This window comes from Biomphalaria glabrata, chromosome 4 (assembly GCF_947242115.1).
Source record: "Biomphalaria glabrata chromosome 4, xgBioGlab47.1, whole genome shotgun sequence".
Classification (NCBI taxonomy): domain Eukaryota; kingdom Metazoa; phylum Mollusca; class Gastropoda; family Planorbidae; genus Biomphalaria; species Biomphalaria glabrata.
The window spans coordinates 34790982-34811687 of record NC_074714.1 but is presented as its reverse complement, the minus strand read 5'-3'; the positions used below and the strand labels follow the sequence as shown (position 1 = coordinate 34811687).

Below are 20706 nucleotides of genomic sequence, written 5' to 3'. Positions count from 1 at the left end.
ACATGCTGGGTTTTCGGCCAAACTAGCAGGCTTGATATAGAAATGACGTTTTAGTTTGTTCGGCGTAGACTGTTTGAAAAATGTTCAAATTTGAAGATTCTAGCCCAAATCTCTCACAGGACGAGGGAGGGAGGTGGCATCAGGCAGGGTTCTAACCCAAGACTATCGAGTCCACCGATCGACAGTCCAGAGCGCATACCACACGACCAGGCAGCCATATCCCTCATATATCCACTAACAGAACTTTGTTACAAATGAAGAACTGAGGTTTCTCAAACCCTGCTTTAGCCCAACTATTCCCCTTTCAGATCTTGTGGTCTATAGGGCAGATGATGTAGAGGTCATCTGTTTCTGTGGCCTACGGTTAACTAGAGTGTCATGTGGCCAACACAACGACCAACCGCCTTTACATTTCCCAACTAATGTCAGGTACCCATTAGAGCTGGGTGGACTCAAAGGCATCCAAAGATCCCGAAATCTATAAATCGCGGCCTTTACCAGGATTCGAACCCGGGACCTCCGGTAGTGAGCAAAACGCGCACCGTGGACAAGGTACTTTATTGGCGCCCCCTCTATTTTTCATAAATATCACATAGAAATATATGCTTATAAATAAAATGTATTTAATAATAATATAGACAACTTACAAATAACTGTAATCTATAAGATAAGATATTTCTAGAATAGTTTGACTGCTACAAAATACTTCATTGTTTTACGTGCTAAAAAGTACACGGATACTCGCCTGGTGTTTATGAATTTTTAAAATCGATTTTTCTAAAATTCAATCATGAATTGGTAGTAAATATGTACTGCAACTAATATTAACCTGCATGGATGTCAAAAGCAACCTAAAACATCAAGTTGGTAGGCCTATAAATGTTAAAAAAAAATTAGCCTTATCGTTATTTAAATTTGTCACTTCTATCAAATCCTTTGTTAAATTTCATTGTAAAGCCAAGAACTAATCATATATATAACCACTATTTCATTTAGAGTTTGTTCATTTTCTGGGATCCACATAAAAAAATCACTAAACGAAAAAAAATGGGCACTTTATTTGGATCGACCTATGTTATCTCTCATCGAGAGCAAATGTCGAAAGTCTTTAGCTATGTAGATATTGCTTTTACCAATAGAATGTTTTAAGCAAGAAATAATTTTAGGGACTTATCGAAAAACACGCTCAAGATGTATCTTCAATTATAGACAAAAATAAATTCCGGTCACAAAGTCAATGTCTTCATTTCAAAAGATTAATAATGAGTGGAGCGTCTCACATGGTTACGCAGACCCAGTTGTGACCTGCATATTTTCCTGCAATTGTTCGCTATTTAAGTTTTCTTAACGTGTTCTGCACATGTCTTTTTTTTTCCTTCTGGAAATTGTGTCCCGCTGTCATCGTGAGAGCTCTCCAACTGTCTCTTTCAGAGACCATCTGCTGCCAGCTACTTTCGTCTATTCCAGTGAGGGCAAAATGGCGCCTGAGTTGATCTTTGTATCTCTGTTACGTCTGAAGAGTGGTTAGAAAGAAAAGTGCGTCGAAGTCAATGTGAAGCTTGGGTACTGAAGTGTGAGATATAGTCTAAGCATTGGAAAATGCAAGTTGGTAATGGGCTTGATCGAAAAGTGGTGTGCCTAAAAAGGGTCAAATGAACATTGGAAGGTCTTTCGGAAGAAATGTTACTGTTCTTGCTAGAATCTTCTTCTTTAATAGATAAAACGCTTCTGTTTTTGTAGATGCCGATTGAAAAACACAGCGCCTTGTACCCAACACAGTGAATACATCAGATTGAACGCGAGTGGAAGTCTCTTGTAGAATTAAAACAAGCATAACGAGAATGTATAAGACAGATCAAGTCATGAAATAATTTTTTTTCTATTTGAAAATGTTTGTTATATAAAATAATTTTAAATAATTGAAAATTTTCAGAAAATCATATTTTTTTGGCGCCCCTCTGCGTGAGGCGTCGTGCACCCTTGCTCCCCCACTACGCCTCAGCATACAGGAAAAGAATCATTAAGCCTATATTTTCTTTCTTAACATTATTGGGTTCGAGGTACATTATCATGGATTGTTCCATAATGAAAATATTATCTTCAATAATATGGATTATAAAACTTTGGCGTATTTCTAATTACAAACTGATGTGTTTTTCAATTACGTGACGACATATGTAAATCTTCACCATAATATCAATATCTAGAATTCGCTAAATAGTGTAACGTTGCATTAAGGTCACGCCATTTTAAACTGTTAAAATATTTATGCTGCGGAAAATTTAAATCATTTGTCTACAACATCTATACTCGAATAGGCTCCTCCTTTTTGGGGTTGAGCAAGCATTGGTCTAGAGAACGAAAATATCCTGCTTTCACTAACTTATTTATTTCAATATTATCCATCAATTAAATCAAGCACAACCAAGATTTCAGATATGTTGCCGACAAGCAAACATTTAGAATAGACCAGTTGATTGGTTTTACTTGGTTAACGTATGGTAGCGCTACCAAAATGAAAGGTAAAAGATTTGCTGTCTTCTTATCTTAATATCAGGTGACCGAGCCTCGCTCGGATGAATAATTTGTTAAGGAGGGATATATACCCGAAGTCATTTTGGGAATATTGCTGTAATTACGAAAATGAAAGATCGGGTAAAGACTATCAATCCGAAGAGTTGCTTTTTCGTTCTGTCAGCTCTCAACATAATTGTACATGCTGATTAGAATAGAAAGTCCCCCCAACAGTAGGCCTATAGAAAACCACAGCTCACGTCTTAACGTTTTACATTGCTTAGTTCGCGTAAAACTATTGGGCTATTGTTGTAATTACGAAAATGAGCTATCAGATAAAGACTACTAATCTGAAGAGTTGCTTTAGTGTTCTGTTAGTTCTAAATGTAATTGCACGTGGCGATTAAATATAAAGTCTCTTAAGTCCTCCTATAGTATAGAGCTAGACCAACCACAGCTCACATCCGTCTTATAGTTTTACAATCCATCTATTGTAGGCCTACTATTATTGGCTTGGAAGAAAATCTTTGCAGTGTTACTTCTCAGTTGGTTACGTTCAGACATTTAATTATGGAATTAGTATACATTCATTATGCCTTTAGTACGAAACATCAAGTGACGCAAATCTCTACGTTATAGAATAAAACAGGCACTTTGTGACAAAGTAAAATGGCAATTATTTTCTTAATAGACTAAAATCATTGCATTAGTTTTCTAAAGAAACGTTTCCGTGGGGCACCTCTGTTACGCCGAACAATATGTTCGTCCCCCATACGGGATACCTGCCCTGCCCAGCCTGACTGTCGGACTATAAGAAGTTCATAAAGGCTTTTGTCATCCATCCATCCATCCCAGTGATGCTACAGCCCGTGGAGGGATATGGCTTGCTTTTTACAGATCTCTCCATTCAGATCTCTCATGGGCCTTCCGTCAACACGCCCTAACTCCAAGCTTTTTTACCGAGGTTTATAATTAAACTAAAAGAGGCTGCAGCGTACGCAAACTCGTTGACCGCTAGATGGATATCATGTTAAGTGTGAGCAAGTAAGGCGTAGAGAAGCTGTGTTATGACCATTTCCTTTGTTTTGGTACAGGAGAGGTAGACACCAAAGCATGAACACATGGTAATAATTCACCAGCAAAATAATAATAATAATAAGGCTTGTCTTCGAGTCCGAAAATTAATGAGGATTGCAGCTGTGACCTACATATTTTGCCACATCCACTTTGTATAGATGGAATTCTTTAAGTCCGACAGTTACGTTGGACAGAGCAGTATCCTGTATGGGAGACGAATCTCAGACGAACGTATACCAGAGGAAGTCTTTTTTGGTGAGCTAAAAAGTGGTCGACGTAACACCGTAACGCTTAAAAGACCAGTTTAGGCGCCGACTTGCCTTAGCATGCGGCCTCAGAACGAGACAGCTGGAGGTCACCAGCAAAATAAACAACAATGTAAAAGGTATCTACACCACTCTACGCAATTAAAGAGTAAACAATTTATTAAGCACTTAAAACACAATAACTAATCATACATCGGCACATTTAATTTCATTACTTTTCTTTCATAGTTCTATAATAAATTAATCTACAGTAAGATGGTGCGCAAATGTTTAATTAGGTCTAATGGTTCTTTAAAACTCGTTCTTGTTTGCAAAGAAATATTTTAGTGTACTGCGATAAGCCTAGTGACGTAAGCAGCGTTTTTCCCGTTTACGTCATGGAAAATTTTCATTCATAAAACATTCTAGCCAAAATTAATTTTTCGATAATGAGGCATTTTCAAACCGATATAACGGCCGACCTCGAGTTTTCCCGATGTGGCCAATGAGTTGAGAATTTTTTCCTCACTAATATGCACATACCTTGAAATTTTAAAGAAAATCGTTAGAGCCGTTTTTGAAATAAAATTTATATATAAAATATATATACATACATACAAGAATTGCTCGCTTAAGAGTATAGGATATAGTACAGACGTCACTTCAATAAAAGAAGATAATTACGTCCTACGCATTTCATGTGTCCATCTAGTCTTGTATGTTAATCAATGACATAAACTCCGCTAAGTCGTTTATTTTCCTGGCTGATTCAGGCAACCCATTCCATTCTCTAATGGCAATTAGGAAGAAGGAGCACTTGTATGACTTTGTTCTAGCGTGTGGAATAAGTAATGTGCCTCTATCTTTGTGCCTTTCTTAGTATTTCATTAGGTTTTGTTTTTCTATTTGTAAATTATGGTTTAGTGTTTGATGTATTAGAGCTACTTTAATTTTTTTTATTCTTCTGTCCTAAAAGGTCTATACGTTTAGTGATTTCACTTATGGTGTATACTGTCTTCGGACATTTTATTCCTTTAAAATGTATTTATGATTCTCGCCTTGTAAGACAAAGCACACTAACCCAAGAAGACGCCAAACCTTTTATTTGTGTTTTAGGATCAGCTATGAATTGTGGAAAGAAGTTTCTACCCAGTAATCATAATATTTAACATCTATTGTTAGGGATATCGAGTTTCCTATCAATGAACCGTTAAAATTTAATGTTAACTTATATTACATAAAACATAAACTTACTAACGAGAAAAAAAAGATATTAGTACACCATTGAATACAATCTATCGAAGAACAATTGAGAACCCCAACTTAGGAACTATAGATGTTTTTCAACATTTTGTGCCAACGTTTCGGCGGTCCGGATGTCCCGCGGGCCGTATTTAGGGCATCCCTGTGTTACAGAATAGGATTTATATTAAGGCAAGCATGTAGGACTAGTGTAGTAAATAATGGTATCCTTTAATATATATATACATTAATAAAAACTAAAACTTCTAGGATCAGAAGATTTTTTATGAAGGGGAAAAAAGTGATCCATAAATTGACCATATTCATGACCGGATATTTTATTGTCAGTTAGAATATTAGCACTCCACCCATTCGTGATTTTTTTTTTCAAATCGCAGAATTACATCTAAACTTATAGAACATATGTTCTAATTATAAAAACAATAACTTAAAAAAAAATGTTTCTATAAGCAAGAATATCACCAAATATTTTAGAGAAATTTAGTGAAAAAAAAGGCGATAGTCTCTTTTACACAGAAGTAAGGGTCTTGAATTCGCCCTCATTTTAATATCTAGATTCATGATCTAGTTAAGGCCCAGTTTCATATCCTGGTTCCCGATCTATTGCTAGCTCAGTTTTATAGTGATTTTTTTATTTATTTATTGCAGGTTGCATTCCAAAAATTAGATTCTTGATATGTTTCAGGCACTCTTTCATTTCCGGGTTCTTCATCTATTTCAGGATCATTTTCCTATCCTGATTCTTGATCTATTTCAGGATCAATTTCATATCCTGATTCTTGATCTATTTCAGGATCAATTTCATATCCTGATCCTTGATCTATTTCAGGATCAATTTCATATCCTAGTTCTTGATCTATTTCAGAATCAATTTCATATCCTGATTCTTGATCTATTTCAGAATCAATTTCATATCCTGATTCTTGATCTATTTCAGAATCAATTTCATATCCTGATTCTTGATCTATTTCAGACTCAGTCTCATATTCAGGTTCTCGCTGTATTTCATATTTTGATTCTTGATCTATTTCAAGCTCAGACTGATATTCAGGCTCATGATCTATTTTAAGATCATTTTCATATCCTGATTCTTGATTTATTTCAGACTCATTTTTATTTTTGGGTTCTTGATTTACTTCAAGATCAATTTCATATCCTGATTCTTGATCTATTTCAGACTCACTTTGATTTCCGGGTTCTTGATATTTTTCAAATTCAATTTCATATCCTGATTCTTGGTCTATTTCAGACTCACTTTGATTTTTGGGTTGTTGTAATTTTTCGAATTCAATTTCATATTCTGATCCTTGATCTGTTTCAAGCTCAATTTCATATCCTGATTCTTGGTCTATTTCAGACTCACTTTGATTTCCGGCTTCTTGATATTTTTCGAATTCAATTTCATATCCTGATCCTTGATCTGTTTCAAGCTCAATTTCATATCCTGATTCTTGGTCTATTTCAGACTCACTTTGATTTCCGGCTTCTTGATATTTTTCGAATTCAATTTCATATCCTGATCCTTGATCTGTTTCAAGCTCAATTTCATATCCTGATACTTGATCTGTTTCAGGCTCATTTACATACCCTGATCCTTGATCTGTTTCAGGCTCATTTACATACCCTGATCCTTGATCTGTTTCAGGCTCACTTTGATTTCCGGATTCTTGATATACTTCAGCTTCAATTTCATATCCTGGTTTTTGATCTACATTCATATCTGGCTGAAATTCAAATGTTGAATCCATATGTTTTTTAGAATCATGTTCAGATTTCATTTCCAGATCTATTTCAGATTCAGGTTTGAATTCAGGTTCCATATTTATTTCAGACTGAGGTTCAAAGCTAGGTTCATGTTCAGATTCAGCTATAAAGTTCAGTCCAAACTGAAATTCAGGCTGAACATTATCTGTTGCTGTATTAGTCAATGTAGTAGTAGCTATTAATGTAGGTGCTGTAGAAGATAATATAGTTGTATCAAATGTTGTAATGTTACCAAGTGTTGATGTTGTTGTTGATGCTGTAGATGGAGTCGTTGTAGTAGGTGTTTTTGCAGTGGATGGTGTATTGGGTGTTGTATTAGTTGTTGCTCTAGTTGATGTTGTATTTGATGTTATAGTTGTTGTTGTAGTAAGTGTTGTAGTTGTTGCTGTTCTTGATGCTGTAGTGTGTGTTGATGATGTATTAGATGTGGTTGTATTTGATGTTGTAGTTGAGGTAGCAGTATGTGTTTTTGATGTAGTCGTAGGTGTTCTTGCATTCGATGTTGTAATATGTGTTGTATGTGATATTGTATTAGGTGTTATTGTAGTTAATGTTGTCTTCGAAGTTGTTGTAGTCAATGTTGCTGTAGTTGATGTTGTTGTAGGCGTTGCAGTAGTTGGTGTTGTATTAAATGTTGTAGTAGATGTTGTTGTGGCTGATGTTGTAGTAGGTATTGTTGTAGCTGATGTTGTAGCAGGTGTTGTTGTAGTTGATGTTGTAGTAGGTGTTGTTGTATTTGATTTTGTAGTAGGTGTTGTTGTACTTGATGTTGTAGTAGGTGTTGTTGTAGTTAATTTTGTAGTAGGTGTTGTTGTACTTGATGTTGTAGTAGGTGTTGTTGTAGTTAATTTTGTAGTAGGTGTTGTTGTAGTTGATGTTGTAGTAGATGTTGTTGTGGTTGTTGTAGGTGTTGATGTTGTAGTAGGTGTTGTTGTAGTTGATGTTGTAGTAGTTTTTTTTGTACTTGATGTTGTAGTAGGTGTAATTGTAGTTGATGTTAAAGTAGGTGTTGTTGTACTTGATGTTGTAGTAGGTGTTGTTGTAGTTAAATCTGTAGTAGGTGTTGTTGTAGTTGATATAGTAGGTGTTGTTGTAGTTAATTTTGAAGTAGTTGTAGTTGATGTTGTAGTAGGTGTTGTTGTAGTTGATGTTGTAGTAGGTGTTGTTGTAGTTGATGTTGTAGTAGTTGTTGTTGTCCTTGATGTTGTAGTAGGTGTTGTTGTAGTTAAATGTGTAGTAGGTGTTGTTGTAGTTGATGTTATTGTAGATGTTGTTGTGGTTGGTGTTGTAGGTGTTGATTTTGTAGTAGGTGTTGTTGTAGTTGATGTTGTAGTTGGTGTTGTATTTGATGTTATAGTAGGTATTGTTATAGTTGATGTTGTATTAGGTGTTGATGTAGTTAAATCTGTAGTAGGTGTTGTTGTAGTTGATATAGTAGGTGTTGTTGTAGTTAATTTTGAAGTAGTTGTAGTTGATGTTGTAGTAGGTGTTGTTGTAGTTGATGTTGTAGTAGGTGTTGTTGTAGTTGATGTTGTAGTAGTTGTTGTTGTCCTTGATGTTGTAGTAGGTGTTGTTGTAGTTAAATGTGTAGTAGGTGTTGTTGTAGTTGATGTTATTGTAGATGTTGTTGTGGTTGGTGTTGTAGGTGTTGATTTTGTAGTAGGTGTTGTTGTAGTTGATGTTGTAGTTGGTGTTGTATTTGATGTTGTAGTAGGTGTTGTTGTCGTTGATGTTGTAGTAGGTGGTGTTGTTGTTGATGTCGTAGTAGGTGTTGTTGTAGTTGATGTTGTAGTAGGTGTTGTTGTATTTGATGTTGTAGTAGGTGTTGTTGTAGTTGATGTTGTAGTAGGAGTTGTTGTAGTTGATGTTGTAGTAGGTGTTGTTATAGTTGATGTTGTAGTAAGTGTTGTTGTAGTTGATGTTGTAGTAGGTGTTGTTGTACTTGATGTTGTAGTAGGTGTTGTTGTCGTTGATGTCGTAGTAGGTGTTGTTGTAGTTGATGTTGTAGTAGGTGTTGTTGTATTTGATGTTATAGTAGGTGTTGTTGTAGTTGATGTTGTAGTAGGTGTTGTTGTATTTGATGTTGTTGTAGTTGATGTTGTAGTAGGTGTTGTTATAGTTGATGTTGTAGTAGGTGTTGTTGTACTTGATGTTGTAGTAGGTGCTGTTGTACTTGATGTTGTAGTAGGTGATGTTGTACTTGATGTTGTAGTAGGTGATGTTGTACTTGATGTTGTAGTAGGTGTTGTTGTAGTTGATGTTGTAGTATGTGTTGTTATAGTTGATGTTGTAGTAGGTGTTGTTATAGTTGATGTTGTAGTAGGTGTTGTTGTAGTAGATGTTGTAGTAGTTGATGCTGGTGTAGATGTAGTCATTGTTGTAGTTGTTGGTGTAGTTGTAATACTTGTTTTATTTGAAGTTAATGTAAAGGTGGAGGCTGTTGTTGTACTTACAGTTGTACTAGTAAGTTTTGAAGTTGTATTTGTAGATGATGTTGTCATTTTAGTAGATGTATTTGCAGGCGTGAATGTTGTTTTAGTTGTTAATAATTTTGTAGTAGATATTACTTTAGCTGTAGTTGATGAATGTGTTGTATTGGATGTTGTCTTAGTTGTTAAGGATGTATTAGTTGTTTCTTTAGTTGTAGGTGATGTTTTATTATATTTATTCTTGGTTGTTGATGATGTATTAGGTGTTGTCTTAGTTGTTGATGATTTAGGTGTTGTCTTAGTTGTTGATGATGTATTAGGTGTTGTCTTAGTTGTTGGTGATGTATAAGGTGTTGTTTTACTTGTAGTTGCTGTTACATTTGCATTTGTTGAAGAGGCTGTAGCGGTATTTTTAGTTGATGTAGGTCTTGAAGTACTATTAGACGTTGGTGCTATTGAAGTAGAAGTCATTCCGTGTTCAGTTGTACACTTTAACCTAAAGTACTGAACTCTAAAGAAAAAAAAAACGAAAGGATAAATTATTTTTCTATTAACTTAAAACTTATACAAAATATTTAAAAAAATAGAATGTCAGTAAAACATACAGTGAAAGGAGTGTTACAGTAAACCAAATGTTTTATATCATTTTCATAAGAATAGATTTAATATACCGTAATGGCAATAATACTTCATATAGAAACACCAAGACTTTAACTTAGTTTTACTTAATTAAAAAAAATAAGTTATCTATATATATAATTCTCTTCGTCGCTCAAGAGTTTGGACGAGAAGAAGAAGTAAAGGAAAGATCACTCTCTTATTTCTGCGGATAGTCACACCACGAAAAAACAAGAGGGGGGGGGAAGAACAAGTATTCACCGGTCACTAAGGATGGCTGCCTGGTCGTGCGGTTTGCGCGCTGGACTGTCGTTTGGATTTATCAAACCCTGCCCGCGCCCATCCCCCTTTGTCCTTCAACTCTAAAGGAACATCCGAAACATGTAAAACATTTTACAAACAAACATTTTACAAACACTAAATAGCAGCGCCGGACTTAAACATTGTGACCAAGAAGTTATGGAAAGAGAACAAGTAATCTACTATGTATATTCACCCATCACTAAATAGCAGGGAGATTTCCACCTGGGAAATCGACAGGTGGGCGCGGGAAATCTGTTTCAAGTTATAAAATGGTTTAATTTAATAATTCATACACCTTGAATTAGCGCGGGTCCTATGAAAGTGCGGGGCCCACTGCGGTCGTATAGGTTGCAGTGGCCTAAGTCCGGCCCTGCAAAATAGCGGCGCATGCTACGCCGCAGGTCGACTGGTTGGTACTATAAAGCCTGCTAATGCAGTTTGACATAAATGTATGTTGTTTCTCATGCATGCAACTGTAATTTGAAACGCAGACGATTGTTTGGGGCATTAGAACTAACATACAGCTAACATAACAGGGCACAAGATAGTTAGGAGGACATGAGAGAAAAGGCAGTGCATGAGGGAAAGGGCAGAGCAAGAGAAAAAGGGCAGAGAGATGTTTGCTCATGTTCGAACAAATAAAAAAAATTATGCAGTTAGATTTTAAAGCCGTGTCAGATTTAATTCGATAATTGCATATTTAAAGTTCCTATTGGCTATTGATGTATTTCTAAAGTTCCCATTAACTTTTAGTTTATGTGTAGAGTCACCATGACCGTTTAATGTATTTTTAAAGTTCCCTTGAGCTTTCAATCTATTCGTATTTCACAATAATTAATCTCTATTTACTAAACAATATCTGTTGATAGAATGATAGTGACAGTCCCACTTTATTTGAATTACCTACTTAAACTCAACATTACTGCAAGGAAAATTGTTAGAGCCGTTTTAAAGAACTTTTTTCCATCCAACGTTTTTAGCCCATGAAGAGAGGGGATTGTAAAATGGATTTGGATCTTTTTTTTTATACAGACATTATACATTCGTCTACTTAAGTGACTGGATCCGTTATCATAACAAATAGATCTATAAATATTGAATAATGTAAATCTTTTAAACACATCTTATCGAAACAATGTTAACCTACCGAGCTGATATTGGCAGTCCACATTTCTGGAGACTGTCAAAGTAACTGTGTACTGCCTTGCACACCAAGTTGTTCTTAAGGTTGAACAGATCTGTTGTAGTATAATATCAAAGCATATAGCAGACAACAACATTCCTCGTTTCATATGCTAGGACAAATTTGTGCTAAAGCTCCTTCTTCCCTAAAGCTATTAGAGCATGGAATGGGTTGCCTGAACTAGTCAGGAAAACCGGTGACTTGGCGGAGTTTAGGTCATTGGTGCATGACTAAATGCATGACTCGTAGGACGTAATCATCTTTTTTTTTTTGAAGTAACGTCTGTATCATATAAGATTAAAACAAAAGCTTCAGTCCAAAGACCAATGGGTGTTCAAGGTGTGAGTATTGGTAATCGCTTCATCAATATTAATAAATATTTACAAACATAATAAAACAATGCTAAAAAATGAGCAACGTTTGTTAAGAAGTAATAATGAAAATAAGCTTTGAATAGTGCAATCCAACATTGCAATGCTAAATTTAAAACTAAAGCTTACCTAACCCTAAATAAGACCTAAACAATCAATACAACTATTGTATTTTATAAATCTAGCTTACCTACATTGATTTCCGCCATTTTTCTACCTGAACTTTATGAGCTTTAGAATAAGAATGAACAAATATATTTTCAACACGTCGTTTGGTCGATTAAATGGCAACCACATCCTAGCCAACACAATGTGGGCCTATATTAAGTTGCAATTTGAGTAGCGATTTGGAACCGTTGATAAAGAGATCCACTGTTTTCCACATCTCCAAATTTGATTTAGGAAATGTTTTTTTTTTCAGTCAGAGGCGTAGTGAGCATATCTGGTGCTCGAGGTACGGTACTTTTTTGGCCTCCCCCCCCCATACACCGCTTTTAAAAAAAAAATCACATGGTTATATAAATATAGGCTTATATATAGAATTCATTTAATAATGAATAATACATTACAAATAACATAAGAATGTATTACCCAACAGAAATTTATACAAGTTTTACGAATAATTACTACACTTAGCTTCTGCAAAATACTATACTGTTTGTATTGCTAATAAGGAACAATTTGAAAATCCCCTGGGCTCACACTTGAGGGGGGCCCCAAGGGAGTGTTTTTTCCATTACATAATACTATAAAGTATTACGCAAAATACAGGGACCCCCAAAGAGGTGAAGCCCCCCAGGGCGCCCAAATGATGGCAAATTCCTAGCTACGCTACTGGTTTTGGTTTAACGGTTATGTTTAAATCGATTTTTAAAAATTCAAACTAAGAACAGTGGCAAATTTATTGCAACGAATACTGGACTGCACAAAGCATAATCCCCTTGCCCCCTCTCACTACGCCTATGCCTTCAGTAGTTAATATTGAAAAAGTTGTACAATATTATATATAATATATAGTTCATTGCTAAAAGCAAAATCTAAGTAACATATAACAATTTGCCACGGTCACCTCAACGAACGAAATAAATTTGAGAAAAATTTGAAAAAACGATTGTGTTTTTTTTTTTTTTTTTTTACAAAATCCTAAATTACCTTGTGAACAGTTGTTGAATAAACTCTCAATGTCCAAACGTGTGAGTTTCCATTTACTCAAGACAATCATGGCAATCTCAGCATCATCTCTTTCTTCTCTTTCCAGTTCATGTGGCAGCATATTACTGATGGCAACTCTTAATATGTCGTCAACAGCCAACATTTCGTGGAGATTAATTTGAACCTTTTTCTGGAGACCATTAAATGCGACAATTATTTCAGCCAGAGGTCTCTGCCTGTCAAACGTTGAAACGTTGTCTTGAATAAAAAATGGTTGAACTAAATACAAAGCCTCCAGTGCTTTTTCTGTTTGCGTCCCGTAAATTAACTTGATCAAAAGTTTCAGGTCACACAGAGTTAAACTGGTTTGAAGAGCTGATCGAAGTTTGTAAAGTTGAAATACATTTAGCTCTGAAGTTAATGAATTTTTTAGGGATTCTGACATTTTAATAAAATCTGAAGATTCGCTAGAACTTCTAGGGAAGAAAGTTGTGATGTAATCCTGGTGACGCATTGATGCCGGAGCATACTGCCCAGCAAATGAGGTTAACAGATCTTCTAATGCTTGGTAATTAGAATGTCTCTCTCTTTGACCAACAATGCTACTTTTTCCCTCATGCTTTCTAAATATGTAGCACACATAGCTAGAGTAGAGCGTGTATGGAATATTGTTAGCGTGGTAGAAATACGTCATTGGCTGTATGACGTCAGACTGTGAACTTGTTTGTGTTAGTGCAAAGACTAGTGTTACTATGAAAGCTCTCATCATTCTGAAAATTTAAAAGATGAATTTTAAACTTATTTATAAAGACCCATTGTTCTAACACGCTGTTTTGTAACAGTGACGGGCTTAATGGTAGTCTCTCTCTATAGGCATATAGTTCTAGACAGTCGTTCCCAAACTTTTTTGTCTTGTAGACCCCTTGCCACGTTTTCTGGTTTTTGGTAGACCCCTTGCTTAACTTATATTGCATTTTTGCAAATTCATCAAATTTAAAAAAAAAAACTGATTTCTAACTGTAGTGAGTTGAAGAGTGAAAAAGTAATTTAAAGCTGCATTGTAAGTTATAGAGATCTTTCTTTTATATTGATAAAATTCAAATTAAAACCAATTAAAATAACAATTAATATGTACTGCTGGAATCACCAAACACACTGGAAATGTTTTTTTTTTGGCAGACTTAAACGTTGCTACGAATATTATGTTTCACCAAGGAAATCGTTAATCTATGAAGTAGTCCTTCAAACTTTTAATATTAATTTATTAGTAGATTTGCCTTAAGTATCATTGTAAAAGTTTTCGCAAAGAGCAGTTTCTCGTGTATTTCTTGATCTTTCACGTGTGGCTCAAATATTGAGTCGGCAGAACTGTTTTCACTGAGAGCAGAAGGGGTGAAGGCGAGGAACTGGCTCCTAAACCAGTAAGCTTCGAGCAGGAAGGGCTCATTTGCCTTGGCTTGCTACCCACCTAGCTAGTAACGTTAGTTACAAGTAGACAAATCTAAGCTATTTAAATAGGTATTGATATTAAATCCAACAATTTTTCGTTTGAATAGCAGGATAAATATTTAAAGGATTAACCAAGATACAAATCATTTATTTGTGCATGAAAAAATTACATTAATGAGATGTAAAAATTAAAGTCACGACCTGCTTAAATAAAATCTATTATCGTAGACCCCCGTGAACGTCTCATAGACCCCCCAATTTATTTTTTCACTTTTGGAGACCCCTTGGAGGTCTATATAGACCACTTTGGGAATCACTGTTCTAGAGGATATATCAAACTGTTTTGGTTCATGTAGAATGCAGTCGTTTGTAGTTCGAGATGGATCATGAAAAAAAGCAATGGATCTAAAATCGAAAAGGATCAAAATATAAAAAATCAATTTAAAAAGAAATGTAGCCTAATCTAAGGGAAAAACTTCGCATTTACAACTATATCACTCAAGAATGTAAAAGTTATTTCCCTATTCGATATCAAACCGAATAATTAATTACTAATAATTAATTGACTACTTGGTTACTTTTAAAATTGATTCCTGTTTTGCTAGTTGCAATAAATAATTGTGCTTAGTTTCAATATGATCCGAGAATAGGTTTCGAAGAAATATCGTGTTCAAGTATCTACGGGGACGAAACGCTACATATTAAGCCGTATCTGAGAATACCGAATGATTCATTTCTCTTCATATAAAACTAAATAATTAATTACCAGTAATTAATTGACTTATATCACTAATAGGTTATTTCTTTTTATGGATTCATGTCTTGTCTATACTAATGAATAAGTGTGCAAAATTTCAACTTGATCCCAGAATGGGTGTGTGAGAAATAACGTGTTCAAACTTTTTACCAGACAGACAGAGTTAACATAAGGATTGTAGGTAAGTGATGGAATAACAATAAAGATCTAGCCGTAAGCTGACATCAGAGAATAGAACGCATTAGTTGAGCGTATTTGAGTGCAACTTATCAATTATTTTTTTTAAAGAAATAAATTATTTTTAGCAATAAGCTAATTGAGAAAAGAGGAGGGTTGTGAGTGGGGCTATCGATTCCATTGCAACAGAAACGGCAAACTTTACGTTGCCAGTGACAGATCCTTATGGAGACAGCTTGCCGCTGTTCCAAAAGTGGCCTTTGATTTAAATCCATTTTTGCAGACCATTCCATTTTTTCCTTGCATATTTGCACCGCTGTTGTATCCCTCTAGTACAACCATGAGCCATGCACTAGGAACAATTTTGAATATACGTGCCTGCAGAAATCTGAATTAATAGTTCTTTGTAATAAACATTACAAACTGATCTCGTTCTGACTACTCGCTTATGCTCCTATATTTGCGACGATTATAATTGATGAGCTGCGGCGGGTATATTACGATGAACAACGGAAATAATCATGATCTATATACAATTTCTTGAGAACTTTGACTGCTCAATAGTGTTACATGGTCTGGACGTGGTATGATCACGTGTTTGTTATTGTAAGTTAAAGTATAATAATAAATAAAAGCTTGAAATACAAAAGCCATCAAAACTTTTTCAACGTTCGTAAATTTTCATAATAATTATCACGATTGTATTTTGGAGAGATGTGCATTGTATCCACAATCATCTGACATAAACGGATTCAGAGTTGCCTACAAATTTATCCAACAAATGAAGCAACTCAGCCCTGAATATTTTTCATGAGTTTAATACAAAGTAAATAATCCGAAATACAAGTCACTTAAACAATGGTTTGAAATAAAACATAGTAAGCCAGTGTTTCTCACATTCCTGGGTGGCGACTCCCTAGATAACAATATTTTCGTTGGAGCCCCTTTTAGAAGCTGTAGCCCAGGGAGCAATGTAGGCTCCAATAGTGAGGTCAGTGAGGTTTTTTTTTTTAGAATGTAGTAAAAAAAAAGAAACTTAGTCACAACTTTTAGGTTTTATTTTTCATTTAGCCTTCTTTAACTGAACACTGTGTATAGAAATGATAGAAACCAAATTAACGTCTTGTTTACATAATGTGTAAGCCTTGTAAAAAGTTCCTCCTGAAGGTAGAATTGAAGATACGGCAGGTTTCCACTCAAGTCGTCGAGGGGTCTGAACATTTTTTTCGCCGCCCCCCCCCTTTCCCGTTGTTGGTTGGTTGTTGGCTTGCAGCTCAAGACAGCTAGTACAACTGAACCGTTGTAGCGTTTGTAGGCGTTTTATATTTGTTAATAACTAAACTTTAGAAAACTTGAACAAACTTCTTTGTGAACAAGAACTCAATATAACTGTTATTATTCAAGATTTAACTTGAGACGAGATATAGATCTAATAGTAATAAAATAAACTGATATCAATCGCTTAACCTCGTCTTACCGCCGCCTAGGAAACACACACACACTCCATAACACCCCTTTTTTGACTTTTTAATTATGTAATAGATCTACTTATAGTGCGCGCTATTCGACTCAAACAAATATTTTAACAACCGCGAAAATTCAAGGCCAGAAATGAGTAGGTGCCTATAGAAAAACCCGTGGGATTCCCTCGTACACTGCTCTATTTTTTTGGTTCTAGTTTCCAAAATAATTTCTTATGTACGAATATCGTTTATATTTTCAAAGGATAATGGAATAATTAGAATTTATATAAAATATTTAAGAACATTTTTTATTTAACTTATTTTTTTATAAAAGTCACCTTGGAATAATGATTTGGCCGCCCCCTAAAGTCGGCCGCCTGCGTGCAATGCACACATTGCACAATAGGTAGCGGCGGCCCTGTATATATGTGCTAAATTTAAGTACTTATGTCCTGTATTTTTGTTTTGTAACCAAGCAAACAATGTAGGCCTACACTGAATTTGTTTTATTCTAGAGAAGTTCTGAACGATAGCTACTTAATTATTATAGTATCTATGTTAAAATACCTGGAACTACTTTTAGATATCCTTACACCAACTACTGTCGTATTTCATGATATTTGTATACGAAACAACAAAATAAACAGGTCTGGGATGTTTCGCCACATTCAATAAATGGGTACTTGTTGATAGAGATGTTAAGACAAAAACTTTTAGCATGCACAATAATCAATGTCAGATCATTAGATCAGGATCAGACAAAAAGACTCTTAGATCACTTTTGAATGGTCAACAGGTAGGCTTTTGAAGTTGGGACGAAGTCAATTTCAATTTATTATACCATTGACATTTATTTCAAATATGAAAAAAAAAGAACTTTTATATTTAAGATGAAAGACCATTTTAGAAGCATCTTAAAAGAATAGTAGCTTTTAATTTCTTCGCTCACTTCAGCTAGTGGCCATAATTTCAGAGGACGTTCTATTCAACAAAGAATGGTACTATTCACTAATCTCGCAGTTAGATAAAGGCAAGACTATATATCACGTTGTAATCTAAAAAACAAACTATAATTCGAAGCTTTGAACAAAACAAAAATTCGAAAGAGGGAGGAGAAATTAAGTAGACTAATTAGAGTCTACTCTAAAATTTTTGTATATCTAGGATTCAAGTATACATTGTGAGTTATAGTCCCCAATAGAAAAATCTGAGACTGAGTACTGATTGGAAAATGATGACTCGGACAAAACTATTTGGGTTCAGAAATTAATCTTAATTGTAACTATTATACTTAACAGTTTCTCAATAATTCCAAATTTTCTTAAACAGTCTTTCTTTAAATAATTATGACAAATGTATGGTGCTTTGCTTTCATTAGCCCTGTTTGACGATTCTGTTTTGACAGTCATGTTTTCGTCGGAAAAGAGGTAAAGTCTCCATTTTATAATTTTTGCTAAAGATTTCATTTAAGATTTTGAATAATGGGAGGCGACTCGATATAAGAATTCAATATATATAATAAGGCCTATATATATATATATATATATATATATATATATATATATATATATATATATATATATATATATATATATATTGGATTTTCTTGCAATCTTTACATCAAAACCCCTTCTTCAGACATCTACAGCTCATTATTCATCCTATTCAAAAAGGACCTTTTGAAAATGTTTTACTTGAAAAATATTCTAATGTGAATTTACAGGCCCTTACCACAATGCAAATACAACCAATTTGTTCCTAGAAAAGATAAGATACCCCACATATTTAGATTTAGACCGATAGAATCGCCGCCGAAAAAAAACAATATTCGAAAAATAATATTTTTTTAAAAAAGCTCATTTGTAAGTGATAAATTTTGTTTAATAAGCATGTTTGTAACTTTGTTTTGTTACAAAACTATAATTCAAAGCTCTAAACAAAAAAATTTGAAAGTGGGAGGAGAAATAAAGTGGGCCAATTAGATTCTACTCTTAATTTTTTGCATTTTTAGTATTCAATAATATATTGTGAGTTATAGTTATACAATTGAAAAATATCAGTTTGAGTAAAAGTTGGAAAAAGGTGACTAGGAAAATAATATTTGGGTTCAGAGCTCATCTCAATTGTTACTCTTATAATGAAAAATTTCATATGAATTCTAAATTTTCCAAAACCGGGTCTTTCTTAAAATAACAGAAAATATTTGACTATTCTATTTTAAAACGTCATGTTTTCGTCTGGAAAGGGGAGAAGGCGGTAGAGTGAAAACGTTAATCCTCGCTCCTTTTTATAATTTCTGCTAATGCATTTGGTATTAATTAATAAGGGGTGGGGTGACTCGATAGCAGAATTTAATTTATAGCATATATAAATTATATAAGTGACTTTTTTTTTAAATTTTGTAATTTCTTAACTGAAATACAAAAAGAAAAAAGTATTGTGGTTTGTCCGATGGGCGGAAGGCGACTGCATGTATCGCCCCTCCCACCTGGTACAACCTTTTTTCATTTTATATTAACTAATGATAAAATTTAAGATCAAATTCTGTGTGCAACATAATTAACAAATGGGTTGAAACATCAATATGTACCTTATATTTTATAGATATTCGATTAATTTTATTCACAACTTATGATTTCAACATAAAATAGCCCCCCCCCACAACTCAGAGGGCTAGTGGGGAGGGGAGTAGAAGCAATCGCCCCCATCCCCACCCAATCGGCTAACAGGGAAACGACAACGGAATTTAGTGACTGAATTTTGCTTTGATTTTGTTTATTTTAGGTGAGATTTTAATACTAAACCATCACTTGCCCCAACACAGCCAAGGTTTTCTGAGTTTAAAACCCCTTACCAGGGTTTTTTTTAGTTTAAAACCCCTATTAGGGGGTTTTGAGTTTAAAACCCTACCAGGGGGTATTGAGTTTAAAACCACTTCCAGGGTATTTTGAGTTTAAAACCCCCTTCCAGGGGTTTTAGAAGTTAAATTCCCCTCTGCTATAAAACAAGACCAAAAAAAATGCAAACGACAATCCCCAAATTCCAAGAGCAAAGTTAAGGAAGATTTTTGATTTTAAAAAATAAATAAATTTAAAAAAAGCAAAATATACACTCCAAATTTTGAAGGGGTTTTGAGTCCCCCCCCCCACCTCTTCAGTAGTATTTAAAGCTAAAAAATACCTCTTCAATATAAAAAAGCTAATTACGCACTCAAAATGTTATTAGCGAAGCTAAATGGGTTCTGGCTCAGTTTTGAATTTAATCACCCCCTCCACTCCCTTTCAGCGGGGTTAGAAGGTAAAAAATACCTCTTTAGTATCAAAAACAAAGTTAATTATACACTCAAAATTCTATGAATGTAGGCAAAGGGGTTTTGAGTTTAAACTCCCCCCCCCCAGTGGATTTTGAAGCTAAAATATACCTTTTCAATATAAAAATAGCATATTACACACTGAAATTATTTGAACGTAGCCAAGCCAATTGGAGGTTTTAAGGTTAAACCCCTCTCCTCCTGATGGTTTTGAGTTTAAAATCCCCTTACAGGGGCGTTCTGAGGTGGAAAACCTCTATCTTCAATATTATTCTAAAGCAAACTAGAGTTACCAAATTCTATGACCGTAGCTAAATGGGGTTTTGAATTTAAAAAAACAACAAATCGAGAGATTTTTTAGTTTAAAACCCCCAACAGATGATTTTGACGATAAAACTTCTCTTTTCGATATAAAAGCTAAAGCAAACTACAGTCACCTTAATTCCAAGAGCGTATTCAAGAGAGGTTACACATTTCTACAAGTGGCGGGGCTCCATTAATAAACTGCAGTGAATAGTCATCTGCCGAAATTGTAAAAATACTAAATGTGGCTCAACAAAGATGGCTAAGACTTTTTAAGATTTTAGGAGTCAGTTATAGAGATCGGGTCTAAATCAAGGAAATCCTATGC

General features: G+C 34.6%; 1 protein-coding gene across 2 annotated transcripts; it reads right to left on the bottom strand.

The window, feature by feature from the left end:
* Window positions 1-5391: 5391 nt before the first annotated feature.
* On the bottom strand, window positions 5392-17434 carry LOC106075950 (mucin-2-like). Of its 2 annotated transcripts, XM_056028061.1 has the most exons (5): window positions 17333-17434; window positions 12920-13689; window positions 11361-11451; window positions 9655-9803; window positions 5392-7053 (listed from the first exon to the last, which is right to left on the bottom strand). In XM_056028061.1, the coding sequence occupies exons 2-5, from the start codon at window positions 13686-13688 to the stop codon at window positions 5831-5833; spliced, it is 2232 nt and encodes a 743-aa protein (XP_055884036.1). In that variant the 5' UTR covers window position 13689; window positions 17333-17434; the 3' UTR covers window positions 5392-5830. The 2 variants fall into 2 exon arrangements, with proteins under 2 accessions (XP_055884036.1, XP_013092275.2); XM_013236821.2 differs by having other exon boundaries at window positions 5392-9803.
* Between the last annotated feature and the right edge of the window lie 3272 nt (window positions 17435-20706).